This window comes from Bos indicus x Bos taurus, chromosome 23, assembly GCF_003369695.1.
Source record: "Bos indicus x Bos taurus breed Angus x Brahman F1 hybrid chromosome 23, Bos_hybrid_MaternalHap_v2.0, whole genome shotgun sequence".
NCBI classification, from domain to species: Eukaryota; Metazoa; Chordata; class Mammalia; order Artiodactyla; family Bovidae; genus Bos; species Bos indicus x Bos taurus.
This window is the reverse complement of record NC_040098.1, coordinates 20,734,290-20,749,980: the sequence shown is the minus strand read 5'-3', so window position 1 is coordinate 20,749,980 and position 15,691 is coordinate 20,734,290. Positions and strand designations below refer to the sequence as shown.

Here is a 15,691-nt window from a genome sequence, read left to right as displayed (position 1 = left end):
TGTTAGACAGCGGGTATATTGGGGAGCTGAGAGTCAAAGGCAGGACTCTTGAATTCCATTCAATTCAAGAAATGTCAGGGGACTTCCCTGGTGGCCCAGGGGTTAAGAATCTGCCTGCCAATGCAGAGGACATAGGTTCAAAACTGGTCTGGGAAGATTCCACGTGCCTTGGGGCAACTAAGCCGTGAGCCGCAACTACTGAGCCCATGCGCCCGAGCCCGTGCTCTGCAACAAGAGGAGCTACTGCAATGAGAAGCCTGGGCCCCACAACTAGGGAGGAGCCGCTGCTTGCTGCAACTAGAGAAAGAGACCCAGTGCAGCCCCAAATAAATAAGTCTTAAAAATCAAAAAGAAATGTCAGAGGTTACCTTCCAGAGTAAGGTCTTATTTAGCAGCGACAGGAGTTACGGGTGGAAAAGATGCAACCCTTGTCCTCAGTGGAGAGTGGACGATAAGAAGACTGGGTAAGGCACAACAAGGTGTCACGGGGGGTGCAGACATGGGGTAGATTAAGGGGGTCACTGAGGCGCGGCCCTGACTGGTGCAGGTGGGCTCACAGTGGGATCCGAAGGCAGCAGCCCCAGGTGAGGATTTCAGGATGAGTGAGATGTCAGTAGGAGACGCTGGGGACCAGCACTAAGGCTTAGAAGCAAGGAAACTTGAGTCTTTTGGTCAGGACCACACAGCTGTCCATATTTTGATGCAGGTAAAGCCCTCAGAACAAGGGAAGCCCAGCACCACTGCTGTTGTCATTATTATTATTATCTTTATTGACAGAGCTGGAGGCTGATGCCTTAAGACTTTTTTTCTCACACTGACGAGAGTAAAATCCATCTGGGCAGGAAGACAGTCGTCTTCTTGCAGGTGTCCGAGTTTGCTGGGTGGAAAAATCCTTTTTATTGAATTTACTAGATCTTAGGGAGTCATGGAAGATTTTTAACGTTGTGGTGACATGAACACTGAGCTATATTTGAGGGAAACATTTCCATAGGATATGCTGGGTACTGAGATAGGTTTACTGATCTTTCTTCCTAGTCCCTTTATGTGTGTTAGTTGCTCAGTCGTGTCGGACTCTTTGCGACCCCATGGACTGTAGCCCACCAGGCCCTTTTATATTTGTATTAAAAAGGCCTTGCAATCATGCTGATTGTTATCTGCTAATCTAATTAGAGAGAGTGTCACCTGCCTTCTTGGACTCCTAGAGAGTTCTGAGCGGCTCTCCACACCCCATCCCTCCCCTGGCAGCTTTCCTGTCTGGCTTTCCTTTCTTACTAGAATATTTGAATAACCCAGCCCCTTCTTGGCTGTATTTTCCTGAAGGTGCAGCCTCTTTAACTCTCTGCCCTTTCGCCCCAGTCCCCGAGGTCCCATCTGAAAACAGAAGGGGAAAGATGACGTCTTACTTTGGTTACCATAGCAACCTTCACCTGCCTTGCTCCTCCCTTTAGAAGCATCATCCTCCTGTGAAGTTATTTTGCATATAATTACTTGACTCCTCTGGAGGCTTGGGGCTTCCTTTAAGCTTCTTCTTAGAGCCATGATGAGAGGGTGATCATCTGCCTCTGTCCTGGGCTCAGGAATACCTCTTCCACAGCGGTGCAGGCATCAGTCTTGGAACAGAGCTGTCGGTTCCCCTTTCCATCTTTTTGCTTTTAAGAAAAAGGCCGTCAGAAATGGTGAATCTGTGACGTTATACATTTTTAGGATGAGTTTTACTGAAATTAACCCATCATACTTCTGTACTACCACTCAGTTATGAAGACCATGCTTGATTTCTTCACTTGGTCCCAAGTAAAGAGATAGAGAGCCTCTGTCCATTCATCCTGTGCCCCAGAGGCTGACCCAGGTACTTCACATCCCAGCTCCCTTGCTCTCTGGTTCCCAGTTGAGTTTCGCCAAGGCAAGGTGCCAGTAGATCAGAGAAAGAGAGCAAGATGGGAACACTGACGCCCCCCGGCACCCTGTCTGTGGTGGCACTGAGGACTGGCTGTAACCCGCGACTGAAGGTCTGCTGGGCGCCCTCTCCACTTGGCCCTCTGCATCCTGGTTCTGGAAACCGCTCCGCTCTTCTCCCCTCTGGACAGTGCTTTTGCACTGTCTTTCATGGTTTTCCTAGAGCCTGCCCACACCTTTGTCAACAGCTCCTTTATCAAACTCTTTTTTCAAATTCTCCGACTCCAGCACGCCATCTGTTTCCTGCTGGGGCCTTCACTGATACGATGATAGAACCTCTTCTCTTTTGGGTGAGGGCTCCAATAGTGCTTGTTTGTTTCAACAAATCTCTGGTTTATGGTAGGGTATTCTTTATAGAAACAGATTTCCTGGTCTTTAAGAACAACCTTCTCATCCTCGTGTGTGCGCACTGTGTTGCTAGGTGCTCAGTCATGTCTGACTCTTTTGCAACCCCATGGACCCACCAGGCTCCTCTGTCCATGGGATTTCCCAGGCAAGAATACTGGAGTGGGTTGCCATTTCCTTCTCCAGAGGATCTTCCCGAGCAAGGGACTGAACTTGCGTCTCCTGTGTCTCCTGCATTGGCAGGCAGTTTTTTTTTTTTTTTTTTTTACCATTAAGCCACCTGGGAAGCTCCCTCACCCTTATACCCTTCATTAAAGGCAACGTTTCCTCTCTCTGACTCTTTTCCCTTGCTGAAAGCCTGTTTGGAACACATTTTCTGGATGATGTCAATAAGGACTGCAGAAATGGAATACAAAATTCCATTAACTGCCTGTCCCATAGGACCCTGGGAAAATGTGAGGGTTTTCCTTCCCTTTTTGTTTTGTCCATTGGAAAAATATACAGGATTTGCAGATGATCTTGGGAGACCATGGACATTAAAACCCTGCAGGTGTAAAGATGTTAGGATGGGTGGGTTTGTAGTCCTGGATTCTGCTGTTGAATCCAGTGCAAAAGGAGATGGTGGCAACAGCTTGCTTTTTAAAAATCTTCATAAAAATGTATAAGAAGCTGCTTCCTTGGGGACTTGAATTAATTGAATTATTGTCCTGTGGGAGCTTCACGTGGAACAGTGGTCCCGGAAGGTGTCCTAAAGGGAGCCAGGAGTGAGGAATGTGGATAATTTCTTTTGAAAAACCACGAGTTGAACACTGCGTGCTCCTCGTTCTTTCAAGACTGATCCCAAATGGGATCAAGAATAGCATGAGGTTCACACTGCTCAGCGGGTGTGAAGATTCTGCGACTGAATTAAATAGGCTCCATTATATTTCAGAAAGAGCTCGAATGGGTTTCTCTGGAGCACAGCCTAAGAATATCCTGTCTCTCCTTTGTAGCCCAGGATGGCTGGGATGGTTTGTTGCTGCTAATATTATACTTCAATCTCTCTATAAGATGGACAAAAATGAGCACAACGCCTAGCTTATCCCCAAGAGGCTCTAACTAGGCATCAAAAGGACCTTACCCATAAGACCAGGCAAAAACTGAAAGCTGACGATACATCATAAAATGATTATCCTTTTTCATGTAAGTTGTTTTCTAATAAGCTTATTTTGCCCCAGGTATCATTAAAGATCATTTAATTTTAGAGCTAAAGGGGTTTTGAACACTGTAAAACTTATATGTTGAGATTTCTTTTTAAAATTTTTTAAAAGATTTGTTTGATGTGTTTTATGTTTTGATTTTTTTTTGGCCATGAGGCATGTGGGAGCTTAGCTCTCCTACCAGGAATTGAACCTTGCATTGGAAGGTGGTCTTAACCCCTGGATCTCCAGGGAAGTCCCTAGGTTGAAGTTTTTATTCTTTACGAAAATTGAATTGGATTTATTTACCCTTATATTTGGGGCTTCCCAGGTGATACTAGTGGTAAAGAATCCGCCTACCAGTGCAGGACATGTAAGAGACCTGAGTTCGATCTCTAGGTCAGTAAGATCCCCTGGTGGAGGACATGGCAACCCACTCCAGTATTCTTGCCTGGAAATTCCCATGGACAGAGCCCCTATGGTCCTTGGGTTGCAAAGAGTCAGACACGACTGAAGCGATATACGAACACACACAAACCCTTATATTCAACTAAAAAATATCTATAGGCATTTCTTTCTACTATTTATTAATGCAATATATTGCATTTTAGTTTTGATCACTAATATTCAAGCTGACATGATCATCTTTAACTTCTTCCAAAGTAACACATCTCCCCTAATCCATTTACTTGTTTTTCAGTGAAAACTGAATTTAAAGTCAGAATGAATTATTCATTAATCATTTCCATTTATCCTGTTTCCTGATGTAGCCTTCTCAGCTGGCTATAACATGGAACCAAGGCACACTTTTTCCCATTTGTTGCCCTTGTTGCAAAAAGCTTTACTTTCCTGTTCTTAATTTAAAAAAGCAGATGAGTCAAATCTTTAATATTCTTTTGTCTAAGGCAAAATAAACTTAAGGGTTTCTTTTTGAGTATCTCTTACTCATTTTACTCCCTTGGTAAATAATTATTTCCTATTTTTTTTAAAGTCCTTGCTGTCTAGTTTGAATAAACTGGAAGACAGAAAATTTAGGCAAGTTTGTTGTGAGCATCATATAAAGGTTTCAACCCTGGAAAAAGCATTTGTTGAGGATATATATAAGGTCCCCTTTCTTCAGCACCTTTAAGCCTGGAGATAAACAGAAACTCTTTTCTTGTGTATCTTCTTCCAGTCATGTGTGTGTGCTTAGTCTCTCAGTCGTGTCCAACTCTTTGTGACACTATGGACTGTAGCCTGCCAGGCTCCTCTGTCCATGAGTTTCTCCAGGCAAGAATAGTGGAGTGGGTTGCCATTTCCTTCTCTAGGGGATCTTCCCAACTTGGGATCAAACTCAGGTCTCCTGCATTGCAGGTGGATTCTTTACAGTCTGAGCCACCAGGAAAGCCCTCTTCCAGTCATGGAAAGATAAAATTGTCAAGGTGATGAGGGACCTTATAAAGAAGTGTCAGCCAGACAACTCCCTGGTCCTTGTGTTAGCTTATGGTGAACGGTGTTGGATTCGTGATCCGAAGAAGAAGGTTTAACTTTGGGACCGGGGACCAGGCTTGATCACTCAAGAGCTTTTGTATAGCAGAGTTTTATTAAAATGACAAGGGACAGGGAAAGCTTCTGACATAGACATCATAAGGGGGATGGAGAACCCCCCCTTGCTAGTGTTAGCAAGCTGTTTTATATATGTTAGAAAGCCATTAATCAGATAAGAGAGACACCTCAAGGCTGACGGAGTTTCACCAGGCCCCTCTTCCACAATGTGCATTTTTAAAAATTTTAATTTATTTATTTTAATTGGAGGTTAATTACTTTACAATATTGTAGTGTTTTTTTTGCCATACATTGACATGAATCCACCATGGGTGTACATCTGTTCCCCATCCTGAACCCCCCTCCCACCTCCCTCCCCATCCCATCCCTCTGGGTCGTCCCAGTGCACCAGCCCTGAGCACCCTGCCTCATGCATCGAACCTGGACTGGCGATCTATTTCACATATGATAATATACATGCTGCTAAGTCACTTCAGTCGTGTCCGACTCTGTGTGACCCCATAGATAGCAGCCCACCAGGCTCCCCCGTCCCTGGGACTCTCCAGGCAAGAACACTGGAGTGGGTTGCCATTTCCTTCTCCAATGCATGAAAGTGAAAAGTGAAAGTGAAGTCGCTCAGTCGTGTCCGACCCTCAGCAACCCCATGGACTGCAGCCTTCCAGGCTCCTCTGTCCATGGGATTTTCTAGTCAGGAGTATTGGAGTGGGGTGCCAACATGTTTCAATGCTATTCTCTCAAATCATCACACCCTCACCTTCTCCCACAGAGTCCAACAGTCTGTTCTTTACATCTGTGTCTCTTTCGCTGTCTTGGCATATAGGGTCATCATTACCATCTTTCTAAATTCCATATATATGCATTAATATACTGTATTGGTGTTTTTCTTTCTGACTTACTTCACTCTGTGTAATAGGCTGCAGTTTGATCCACCTCATTAGAACTGATTCAAATGCATTCTTTTTAATATCTGAGTAATATTCCATTGAGTGTATGTACCACAGCTTTTTTATCCATTCATCTGCCAGTGGACATCTAGGTTGCGTCCATGTCCTAGCTATTGTAAACAGTGCTGCGATGAACATTGGGGTACACGTGTCTCTTTCAATTCTGGACAATATGCATTTTTGAGATAGGATGGCACGAGGTGTGTCATCCCCCCGGCCATAAAACAATTGATATGAATACTGGTTTGTTGAGCTATTATTAGCCCAAGGTTTGAGAAAAGAAAAAAAGTTAGTCTCAGGTGGAACCATTTCCAAGAAAGGCAAATTCCAAAGCAAATACATAGTTTCATTAACATAGCTTAAGAAAAACATTTCCATAGAGAAACCTCCTTTTAATTTGTATAGAGAAGGGAAAAAAAAATCTGACACTAGTTGTTTATTTCCTCCTGCTGCTTAAGGGAGAGAGAAAAAATGTCTGACACTTGCAGCCTATTTCCTCCGTTTGGAGACCCCTGGCCTTCCTGCCTGTTACTCTCTCACTTGGATTCTCTCGGTGACATCCCACGAGATAGATGAGGATTCTCTGTGGGGCTTATTCATTGGCTGTTGCTGGGACAAGGTGCTCACTTAGACATGAGGCAAGACATTTCTGTTGTAACCTGAATTGTGCAAAGATCCATGGCTCCTTTTATTAAATTGGATTCTTTCCCTCTGGTTTGACTTCTACTTTCTTAGGTCCATGCACAAAAAAATAATATTTCCTCTTTTAGAGTTTGAAGGTAACTGATATTACTCAAAGATTCTTGCCTGTGTTTTCCTGTGCTGTGTCTCCCCAAGATCCTGTTTCTTAGATGACATGACTTTTAACCCCTTGGTAAGATGGAGTAATTTCCGTTGGAAAAATCTCCAGTTTTTCTGTCCTGAGTGGTACCCAGAATTGAAAGTGTTGGTTTCTCCATGTTGAGAGAACTCAAAATGATATTATCAGAACTTCTCTGGTGGTCTAGTGGTTGGGAGTCCTTCCGCCTGCCAGTACAGGGGACACGGGTTTGATCCCTGGTCTGGAAAAATCCTACATGCCGTGGAGCAGCTAAGCCTGGACCACAGTTACTGAGCCTGCATGCCGAGAGCCCACCTTCCACAACAAGAGAAGCCCCCACAATGAGAAGCCTGTGCACCACAGCAAAGAACAGCCCCCACTTGCCACAACTAGAGAAAGCCCACGTGCAGCAACAAAGACCCAGAGCAGCCAAAATGAAGTATACATAAATAAAAAATTGTAAAAAGCGATATTATCACCCCACCACCCCTTCCAAGATGGTGTTAGCCTTTTTCATAGATCAGACATCACACTATTAATCGGGTGATTTTACTTGACAGTGAAGCCAGTGTGAGCATCTCAGTGGATACTTATTTTTATTTTTCTTGCCCTGGCTCTCTGCTGCATTCAGGTGCTCATTTGTGATTTCCCCTTCCTTCTATATCCAGTTTAAGACTTTCTAGATCAGAACTCCTATGGGCAAAATGCATGGCTCCCCAGTCTCATGAGCTATACCCCATTCCTAGAAAGGTGGGGTGTTTTAGGATTCTGTAATTCAGAAATCTGCCTCTCATGCATATTGATAACACTGTGACAATGATATCCAACAGAATCAGATGTCTCTTTGAGTTCTCTTCCCCGTATGTATTTAATTATACTATATTTAAAAAAAATTTTGGGAATGAAAAATGGGAGTTTTGGAAAGATTAATTCCTTGGGTGGAAACCCAATAATGTCTAGACCATCTAAGTTTATTGGAGAGAGAGACTGTATTCACTTATTTATGCCACAAATATTCATTCAGTTGCTACTTCTTTGATGCTGAACAAGTATCTTAAGTGTCCAGTGGATCATCTGCATAGTAGGAACCATACTGTCTTCATTTTAGGACTCAATGTCTGATAAGTTCTATCATGTTATGGGAGGATCTTGGATGAAATCATTTTCACATTATAGCAAAGTAATGACATCATTGAAAACTTGTCTCTCTCCAGGTTTCCTCTTCCAATAAAATGAGTGAAATTCAATCACTTATATTCTCATTGCTACTTACTTGGTGATATTTCAATAAACAGTTCTTTTTGCTATTGATGATGTTTGGGGGATGGGCAGGGTTTTTTTTTTTTTAATTTTTAATCACTTGCTTTTGCCTTATAAATATCTTTCCTTTCTAATGGCTCTCCAACCACACTCGTAGCAAGTATTCAGGGACAACCCTATTTGTTTCTCATTTTAGTGACATGAGCTTAACGTCATGGACCGTCACTGAAGTCTGAAGCTTGTATACACCCTTAATAGTGGTAGGCGGCCACCTCTGTAGTGCCAGTTCCTCTGCTGCTGATGAGCCTACGTATAGTAATAAATAACTTTAATCCACATGTTATTTTGGAGGTTTCAAAAGACATCCACTTACTTCCTCTCATTTGCTGTTCACAGTGGATAAGGCCATGGTTTTTCTCCATTTTGCTAACATGGAAACTACAGCCCCCAAAGCATACAGCTTACAGTGGGACCAGAACACAAGCAGACCCCTGAGGCTCTTTCCAGTATTTCATGAAGATGTCTCTTCTCTGCATCTAAAGAAGTTTTGAGGTTCTCCGGGGGGCGACTTTATATTTTAAAAGTGAATAGTGGTTTTTCTTTTCCACAGGCATGTAGTGATGGAAGCACATCCTTTCTAAATGTCAAACAACAGAAGAATGGTTAAGTAAATTATGACAGATCTACACACTGGGATCCTATGTGGCTATTAAAATTAATGTTTGCAGAGAATATGTACTGATACAGGGAACTGCTCCTGGCCGTGTCGGTGTGGGGTACTAAACAGCAAGCTCTCGATTTTTTTTCAAAATTATACATAACAAAAACTGTGGATCTAAATATATCAAAATATTAGCAGAGTTTCTGGATAGTAGGATTATGGTTTACTTTTATTTTCTTTTTATATACATCTCTGATTTTTTCAGTTTTTTCTTCAATGAACACATGTAATCAAAAAACATACATGTTATCTTAATTATACTCCACAGTTTTTTAATCTTAGCTAGAGGAATTCTTTGAGTGGTTTTTGTTATATCTCATTTTTAAAATTACATTGGAAATGAATGGGTCAATTTTTATTAGTAGTATATACATTTGAAATGAATAATGAATTATTAGTGTATATGTATGTGTGTGTATTTTTAACAATTTTAATTGGAGAACAATTGCTTAATGATGTTGTGTTGGTTTCTGCTGTACAACATGAGCCATCCATAAGTATACCTATAAGTATACCCCCCATCCCACCCAGTGTATATATTTTAAGTTGGTCGTTGTAATGCATTTGCTGACCTATTATTTCCTGACAGTGAGTCCTTTTCCCATAATTCATTAATTCAATCAAACACCATTTTGAGGGCTTTCTAGATGTACTAGCCTGAAGATACCTTGGATGAAGGCTGTTCAGGCTCTGCTCTCAAGAAGTACCAGTCTGGTTGGAGAGACAGTAATCACAGTGTAGAATGAGCCGTGAGAGGGCTACACTGGTACTTAGGGACTGCAAAGGAAGGATGCTAAATTCCTGGGTGCTGGAGGAGGTCAGGGAGCCCTCCTGGAAGAGATGCCTTTTGAGCTGAAAGCAGCTGTTCTCTTTTGGATGACCAATCTCAGATTAGAAATAATGACAACATAAGTAAATCTTCTTAAGCTATGTAGGCAATTGTGGCTGGAGTTCTTTTTAATCACCAGCATCCCCCTTTCTTTCTGTTTATGCGAGTTTGCTAAAGGTTAGTAGCAATACCAAAGCATAATAGTTTTCCTTTGCAGTGATCACAATGATGTGCTTTTATAGTATTTCCTAGTATTATACATATCCTTTTATGAGTGACCTAAATAATGACTTGATCGCTTGTGTTCATTCCTATTTCATTCCTCAGCCTCTTCCTACTTGGCTGAGGAAGGCAGAGAGAGGTTTTTGTTCCTGTTTTATAAGGATAAATGGAGTCATAGAATGATCAATTGACTTCTCCAAATTATAAGGTGGGTAGGTAATGGAACTGGAAAGAGAAACCAGAGTTTCTTTGTTCAGAGCTCTGACTTTAAAAATATTTCCCCTTGTAAGTAGGATAGGTTGTTTGCCAAAAATGTATTCACCTTTTAAATCTTTACTGAAAGTAATGAGCTTAAAATAAAGCCTCATGAAGGTAATCGTATTGTTATAGCTTAGAACAGAAGTTAAGGCTATTTGAGTAGATTAAAATGAGTCCTAAGTGAGGCTTAATATTTGGCCTATTTAATTAATTTGTTCAGCAATGGATTTTAATTTTCTTTGAAAAAAAGAATAATTGAAACATTCTCAGACCCTTTTGAGAACATTATGGGATCCGTTGTGATTAATTTTAAAAATGTTAACTAAGAAGGACAGACTGAAAAATGGGATCAGGATGGACAATATCTATATTTCGTGATACTGGATGATTATAACTTTATTATCGGAAGGTTTTCTTTTGATCCATTGATGTGAATACAGTGGACTCTTGGACAACACGGGTTTGAACTGTACAGGTCCACTTATCTGTCCACTTATTTTTTTTTATTAAATACATACTATAGGATCTGGGGTGGTTGAATCTACAGATGTGAAATTCTGTACAAGGAGGACTGACTATAAAGTTATGCTTGAATTTTCTACTGTGTGGTTGGTTGGTGCCGCGCCCCCTCCCCCACCCTTGTTCAAGGGTAAGCTTGAACTGTCTGAATGTTCTTAGTAATTATTTTTACTGTTAAAATAATTGTTGTTCAGTTGCTCAGTCTTGTTAGTACTCTAATAATAAATGAAAGTTAATATGCATATTACACTGTAATATATTACAGATATTCAGAAAATATATGAAGCAACAGTATAAGTGAATATGAAGGGAAATAAACACTTTGAAGTATTTTATCGATTTTTTATTCTAATTAAAAATATTCATGTATTTTGGATTCATTATGGAATAAAATAAAAAGCTTAAACCATGTACCATATTTTTATTGAAAATAAGTATTTGATTTAAATACAGAAAATGTTGCGTTAACTGGGGTTTTGAGAAATTTAGAATACAGGAATAGTTCTATTACATTTTATACAGAATGACAGTTTTATTTTCCACAATTGTAGTGATCTGATTTTTGAATTATTATTTCAAATTCTTTAATTTTTGGCTCCTGTTCTTAACCAACTCTAAGATTTTATCTGTAGTGCATCTTTTATATTGCCATCAAGCACTGTTTATCAGGATGCCATTTGGACTTTTTTTCTAGGAAAAATGAAAACAGAAAACAACCTCATCACAATACTACAGAGTTCAAAAAAGATATAAGTGTGTGCTCAGTTATGTCTGACTCTGCGATCCCATGGGCTGTAGCCCACCAGGCTCCCCTGTCCATTGAATTTCCCAGGCAAGAATAGTGGAGTGAGTTGCTTTTTCCTCCTCCAGGGTGTCTTCCTTAACTCAGGGATTGAACCTGAGTCTCCTGCACTGACAGGCAGATTCTTTACAACTGCGCCACGAAATACAGAAACCCATATTTGTCTGGGGATCTAGAATTTGTGTCTTAACTAAACTGGGTGAGGATGGAGTGACATTTTGCAGTACTGCCTTCCTGTATTTCACCCTGAGGTTCTGCATTGCTGAGACTGGGGAAAATGGAGGATGATCCTGCAGCCACATCATAACTGCCAGGCAGTCATACCTGGTACCCATGGGCAAGTTATTTCACCTTTAATTAGTGATGTGTGAACAGAATAATATGATAGGCATGAAAATAGATCCAAAATAAAAGTGTAGATAACTGTTGTTGAAGTATGCAGGAAGGCTGATAAAACCTATTGGATTATGTATCAAAAATTGGGAAAACTCTCCCAACTGGCTGCAGTTGGGTAAAATTTTGAGTGTAAGGGGTGACGAGATAATAGAATGATGATGGAGCACACGTAGATGAGATTAAAACTGGAGAGCTTCATATTTGGGTTGCTGAGGGAGAACAATCTGTATACCATGGATCAGTTAGGATAGTACTGATTTTTTTTTAATTTGTGTGTTTATTTTACTTTAGCTTTACTGGGTCTTCATTGCTGTGCAAGGGCTTTCTTAGTTGTGGTGAGCAGGGCCTGCTCTCTCATTATAGTGGCTTCTCTTGTTGCAGAGCTCAGGCGCTAGAGTGCGTGGGCTCAGTAGTTACAGCGCGTGGGTTTAGTTGCCCCTTGGCATGTGGAATCTTCCTGGACCAGGGATCAAACCCAAGGCCCCTGCACTGGCAGGTGGATTCTCAACCACTGGACCTCCAGGGAAGCCCAGTACTGATTTTTTAAGATCTGGTGTTCACAGATTTCTTAACCTGATTATCCTAGGCAGAAGAGGGTATCTGTGAGTGTGTGTGTGTCTGTGTGTGTGTCTCCTCATTGTGAATAAATGGTTAACCATTAGAGTTATCCTGATCAGGATTCAGGTGGTCATGAAATAGATTGTACTTCCTTAAATGTAGACTTGTACTAATTTTGATCTGCTTCATTTCTGTGGTATTGGAGAGTGAATTCTAGTGCCAAACTCCCTGAGTTTGAAGCCTAGTCATGCCATTTCCTCATGGACCCTGTCAAAGTTACTTAATTGTTCCTCAGTTTTCCACTCTGTAAAATGGGGATATACGGGTACCAGCCTCACAGACTGTGGTGGAGAGTCAGTAGGTCAGTTAAGGCATGTAAATCATTTAGAATGATTCCTGGAATTCAAGAAATGATAAGCATTAGTAGTTATGGTTGTGGTATTGTATTCATCATGTAACTTATCAAAGCACTTTATGATTTGCATTTTTAAATGGGAACTTAGGTAATTTTCCTAGGTCCCCAGTCCAGTAAACACTGGACATCTGGGCTAGTATCTCTAGCATCAAATTCCAATCCTGCTCAAGTGGGGCTTTTTCCCATAGCAGGGACTGGATTCTCGCCCACAAACAAATTTGTCTGGAAAGTTGTAACTTAGAGATCAAGGGGAATTTGCCCCCATACTCCAGCTATAAGGGATCAAATCCTACTCTAACTCACGTCTGTTTCTGTATCCTCAGGAATGAGGGGAGATTCTTACTTCATTGGGATGAGGAGCCTGGGGCAGCAGGGCCACATCCCGGAAGATGGAGGACTCTTCTTGCTCTGCTGCATAGACAGAGACTGGGCTGTGACTCAGTGTTTCACGGAGGAGGCCTTTCAAGCCATCACGGACTTCACCGACCTCCCCAACTCACTCTTTGCATGCAACGTCCACCAGTCAGTGTTTGAAGGGGAAGAAAGCAAGGTAAGAAGACCTTCTGCTCCTGAAATTGAAGGAGATGCAACATCAGCCCTCAGCACTTCTGTTGCTTCTTTGTGGTTGAGGTTTGGAAGTTTTTGAAAATGTTTACTTGGGGCGCCTCTCGGCATGCATAGCAAGAGCAGAAAAGCCTGTTCCATTATCAGTTGACATGGAAGGTATGCATGACAAGATTATATGAGAGATTCCATTGAATCAGATCTCATTGCCTGCAACTCTGAGGTCTGTCCAATAGCAAAAGAAAAATGGCTTTAGAAATAGTGATTGCAGGAGATACACCCTTGGTTTAGGAAGCAGATGTTGTAAAAAAAGTTTTATTTTCCCATATTATTCTTCCCCAAACTTAATTTGCCTTTCCCCAAACAGCACAAGCCCTCTTTCACCCCAACTCTCCCTGCAGTTTGATGACTGACCTAAACATGGCTTCCAGAATTGGGTCCCAGGTCTTGCAGGATTTATTAGAAAGGTAAATTTGTTGGCCATCTGAGTCTTGCTTTGCTTGCTGATACCACAGTAGGTAGAATTGTTTTGGGTGTGTTGTAAGAATTTTCTTGAAAATGTTTAACCCCTTGATTTGAAATAATTAGGGAATGAGGTTGTCTATGAACAAGCATTTTCTAGAAAATGAGGCTTCTGTTTTAAGAGCAAACTTGATTCAGTGGAGGTATTCTTGGGAGTCAGGGTAAATATTCCTTTCAGAAGTCTTTGTAAAGTTCACTTCAGTTTTCTCTGACCTTTTAAGAGAGTCTGAATGGATCAAACCTTACCTTGTGAATGTGGTTTTCTAGTTGTAAATATCCACTTTTAGGCTATGTTGTAAATCATGGCCAATATTTTGAGGGGGAGGAAAGGGTCTTTTTTTTCTGAACTAAAGTATGGTTCTGCGTGAGATTAAGGGTAGGATTTATGATTGCTGTTTCATAAACTTGAGCTGTTTTTGCCAAATGCTGAAGTCCAATCTCTGTTGCCTGAACACGGTTACTGGAAGTTTTTGTTCTGGATTTTATTGGTTTTGTAAGCAATCCTGATAGCTCAGAGAATTAGGAATTATTTCAAGCCATATAAAGATAGTTTTATAATGATATTATTTTATAGTTGAGTAGTTGAAATGATGAGCTAAAAACACCCTGAAGTCCAAGGAATTATATGTGGTTAGAACATCCAGAGCTATGATCACCAGACTATTTGAAGTAAGAAAATGGCATATATCCTCTTTGAAAGAAACTACAAATTTTGCTCTTGGCTTATAACCAGGTTATAACACAGATCATAGTTTATTCAGAGCAGGTCATCGCCCCCTGAAATCTACCTGACATTAACTATGAAACAAAGGTCTGTATTTTCTTGTTCCATCATCTATTTAAGTATCAACAATCAGAAGGATCTTCCTTAGAGGTTTAATGAGGGTTTTGACTCTTTCCTGATAAAATACTTCTCGATCGGTTGAAACAAAAAGATTTAGGAAAGAGCCAATCTCATTCAAGTGTTCAAGAATGGCCAATCAGCCGAACCAGAATTGGTTACATACAAAGATGGAGACTTGGGGAGAGTTCACGGGAATTTGCCCACATCTATTTTGATATTCTGATCTGTGATTGAATAATGGATTACTAAATATTCTCATTTAATTTGTATATGAAGTTGGTACACCACAGTTTAACAAATAGGATTGGGCTTTAAAATGACCTTGCTAAAATATTGAGGTAAAATCAATATGATATAGTTCCATGGAATAAGTTTCAAATGACCTAGCTCAATATAGCTAAGGAGATGAATTTTCTAATTGGCCAGTGTCTACTTAATTAAACTTATTAAATGAGACAGGAAGTCTTCCACTTTGGTGCAATTTTTATAGCCCCTATTCATGGAGAGTCTCTGGGACGTCAAATAATCTGATCCAGATTCAGTTTTTATGTAATTATATGATCAGAGTTTAGGGTGACAAAGGAAGATAATCAGATACCAAATAAATGGATAATAGAGGCATGATCACTGCGACTGCAGGAAAATAAAATGTTTGAGGAGCCTCATGCCTCCCAATTGTACTGCCACATGTTTTCCTTCTCATTCTAGACTTTTCTGTTCTTCTCTTTACCTCCACTTTTTCACCCACTATCTTGATAAAACTCCCTTGTCCTGTACATCATTCTTTCAGAATATCCTTCCCACCGTGTTCAAAGTTCATGAATCTTAGCCAGGAATTCTGATGATGGTAATCTTTTCCAAAGGGTGGACACTGGGGGCTCTATTAGTGGAGATAATTTTAGGTAGAGGGAAAAAAAATCAAGAAAGCTTTCTAGCACTTGTATCTGCCTGTGGGTAAGGCTGGCCATGGGGATTATCTAAATTATTTGGCTTTGG

General features: G+C 40.8%; 1 protein-coding gene across 1 annotated transcript in view; it reads left to right on the top strand.

Moving 5' to 3' along the window:
• RCAN2 (regulator of calcineurin 2) overlaps window positions 1-15,691 on the top strand; it is a 281,009-nt gene that overhangs the window by 34,138 nt on the left and 231,180 nt on the right. The window contains exon 2 of the mRNA XM_027523980.1: window positions 13,089-13,315. Within this exon, the coding sequence (XP_027379781.1) occupies window positions 13,091-13,315 (225 nt within the window). The 5' untranslated portion in view covers window positions 13,089-13,090. The remainder of the gene's footprint in view (window positions 1-13,088; window positions 13,316-15,691) is intronic.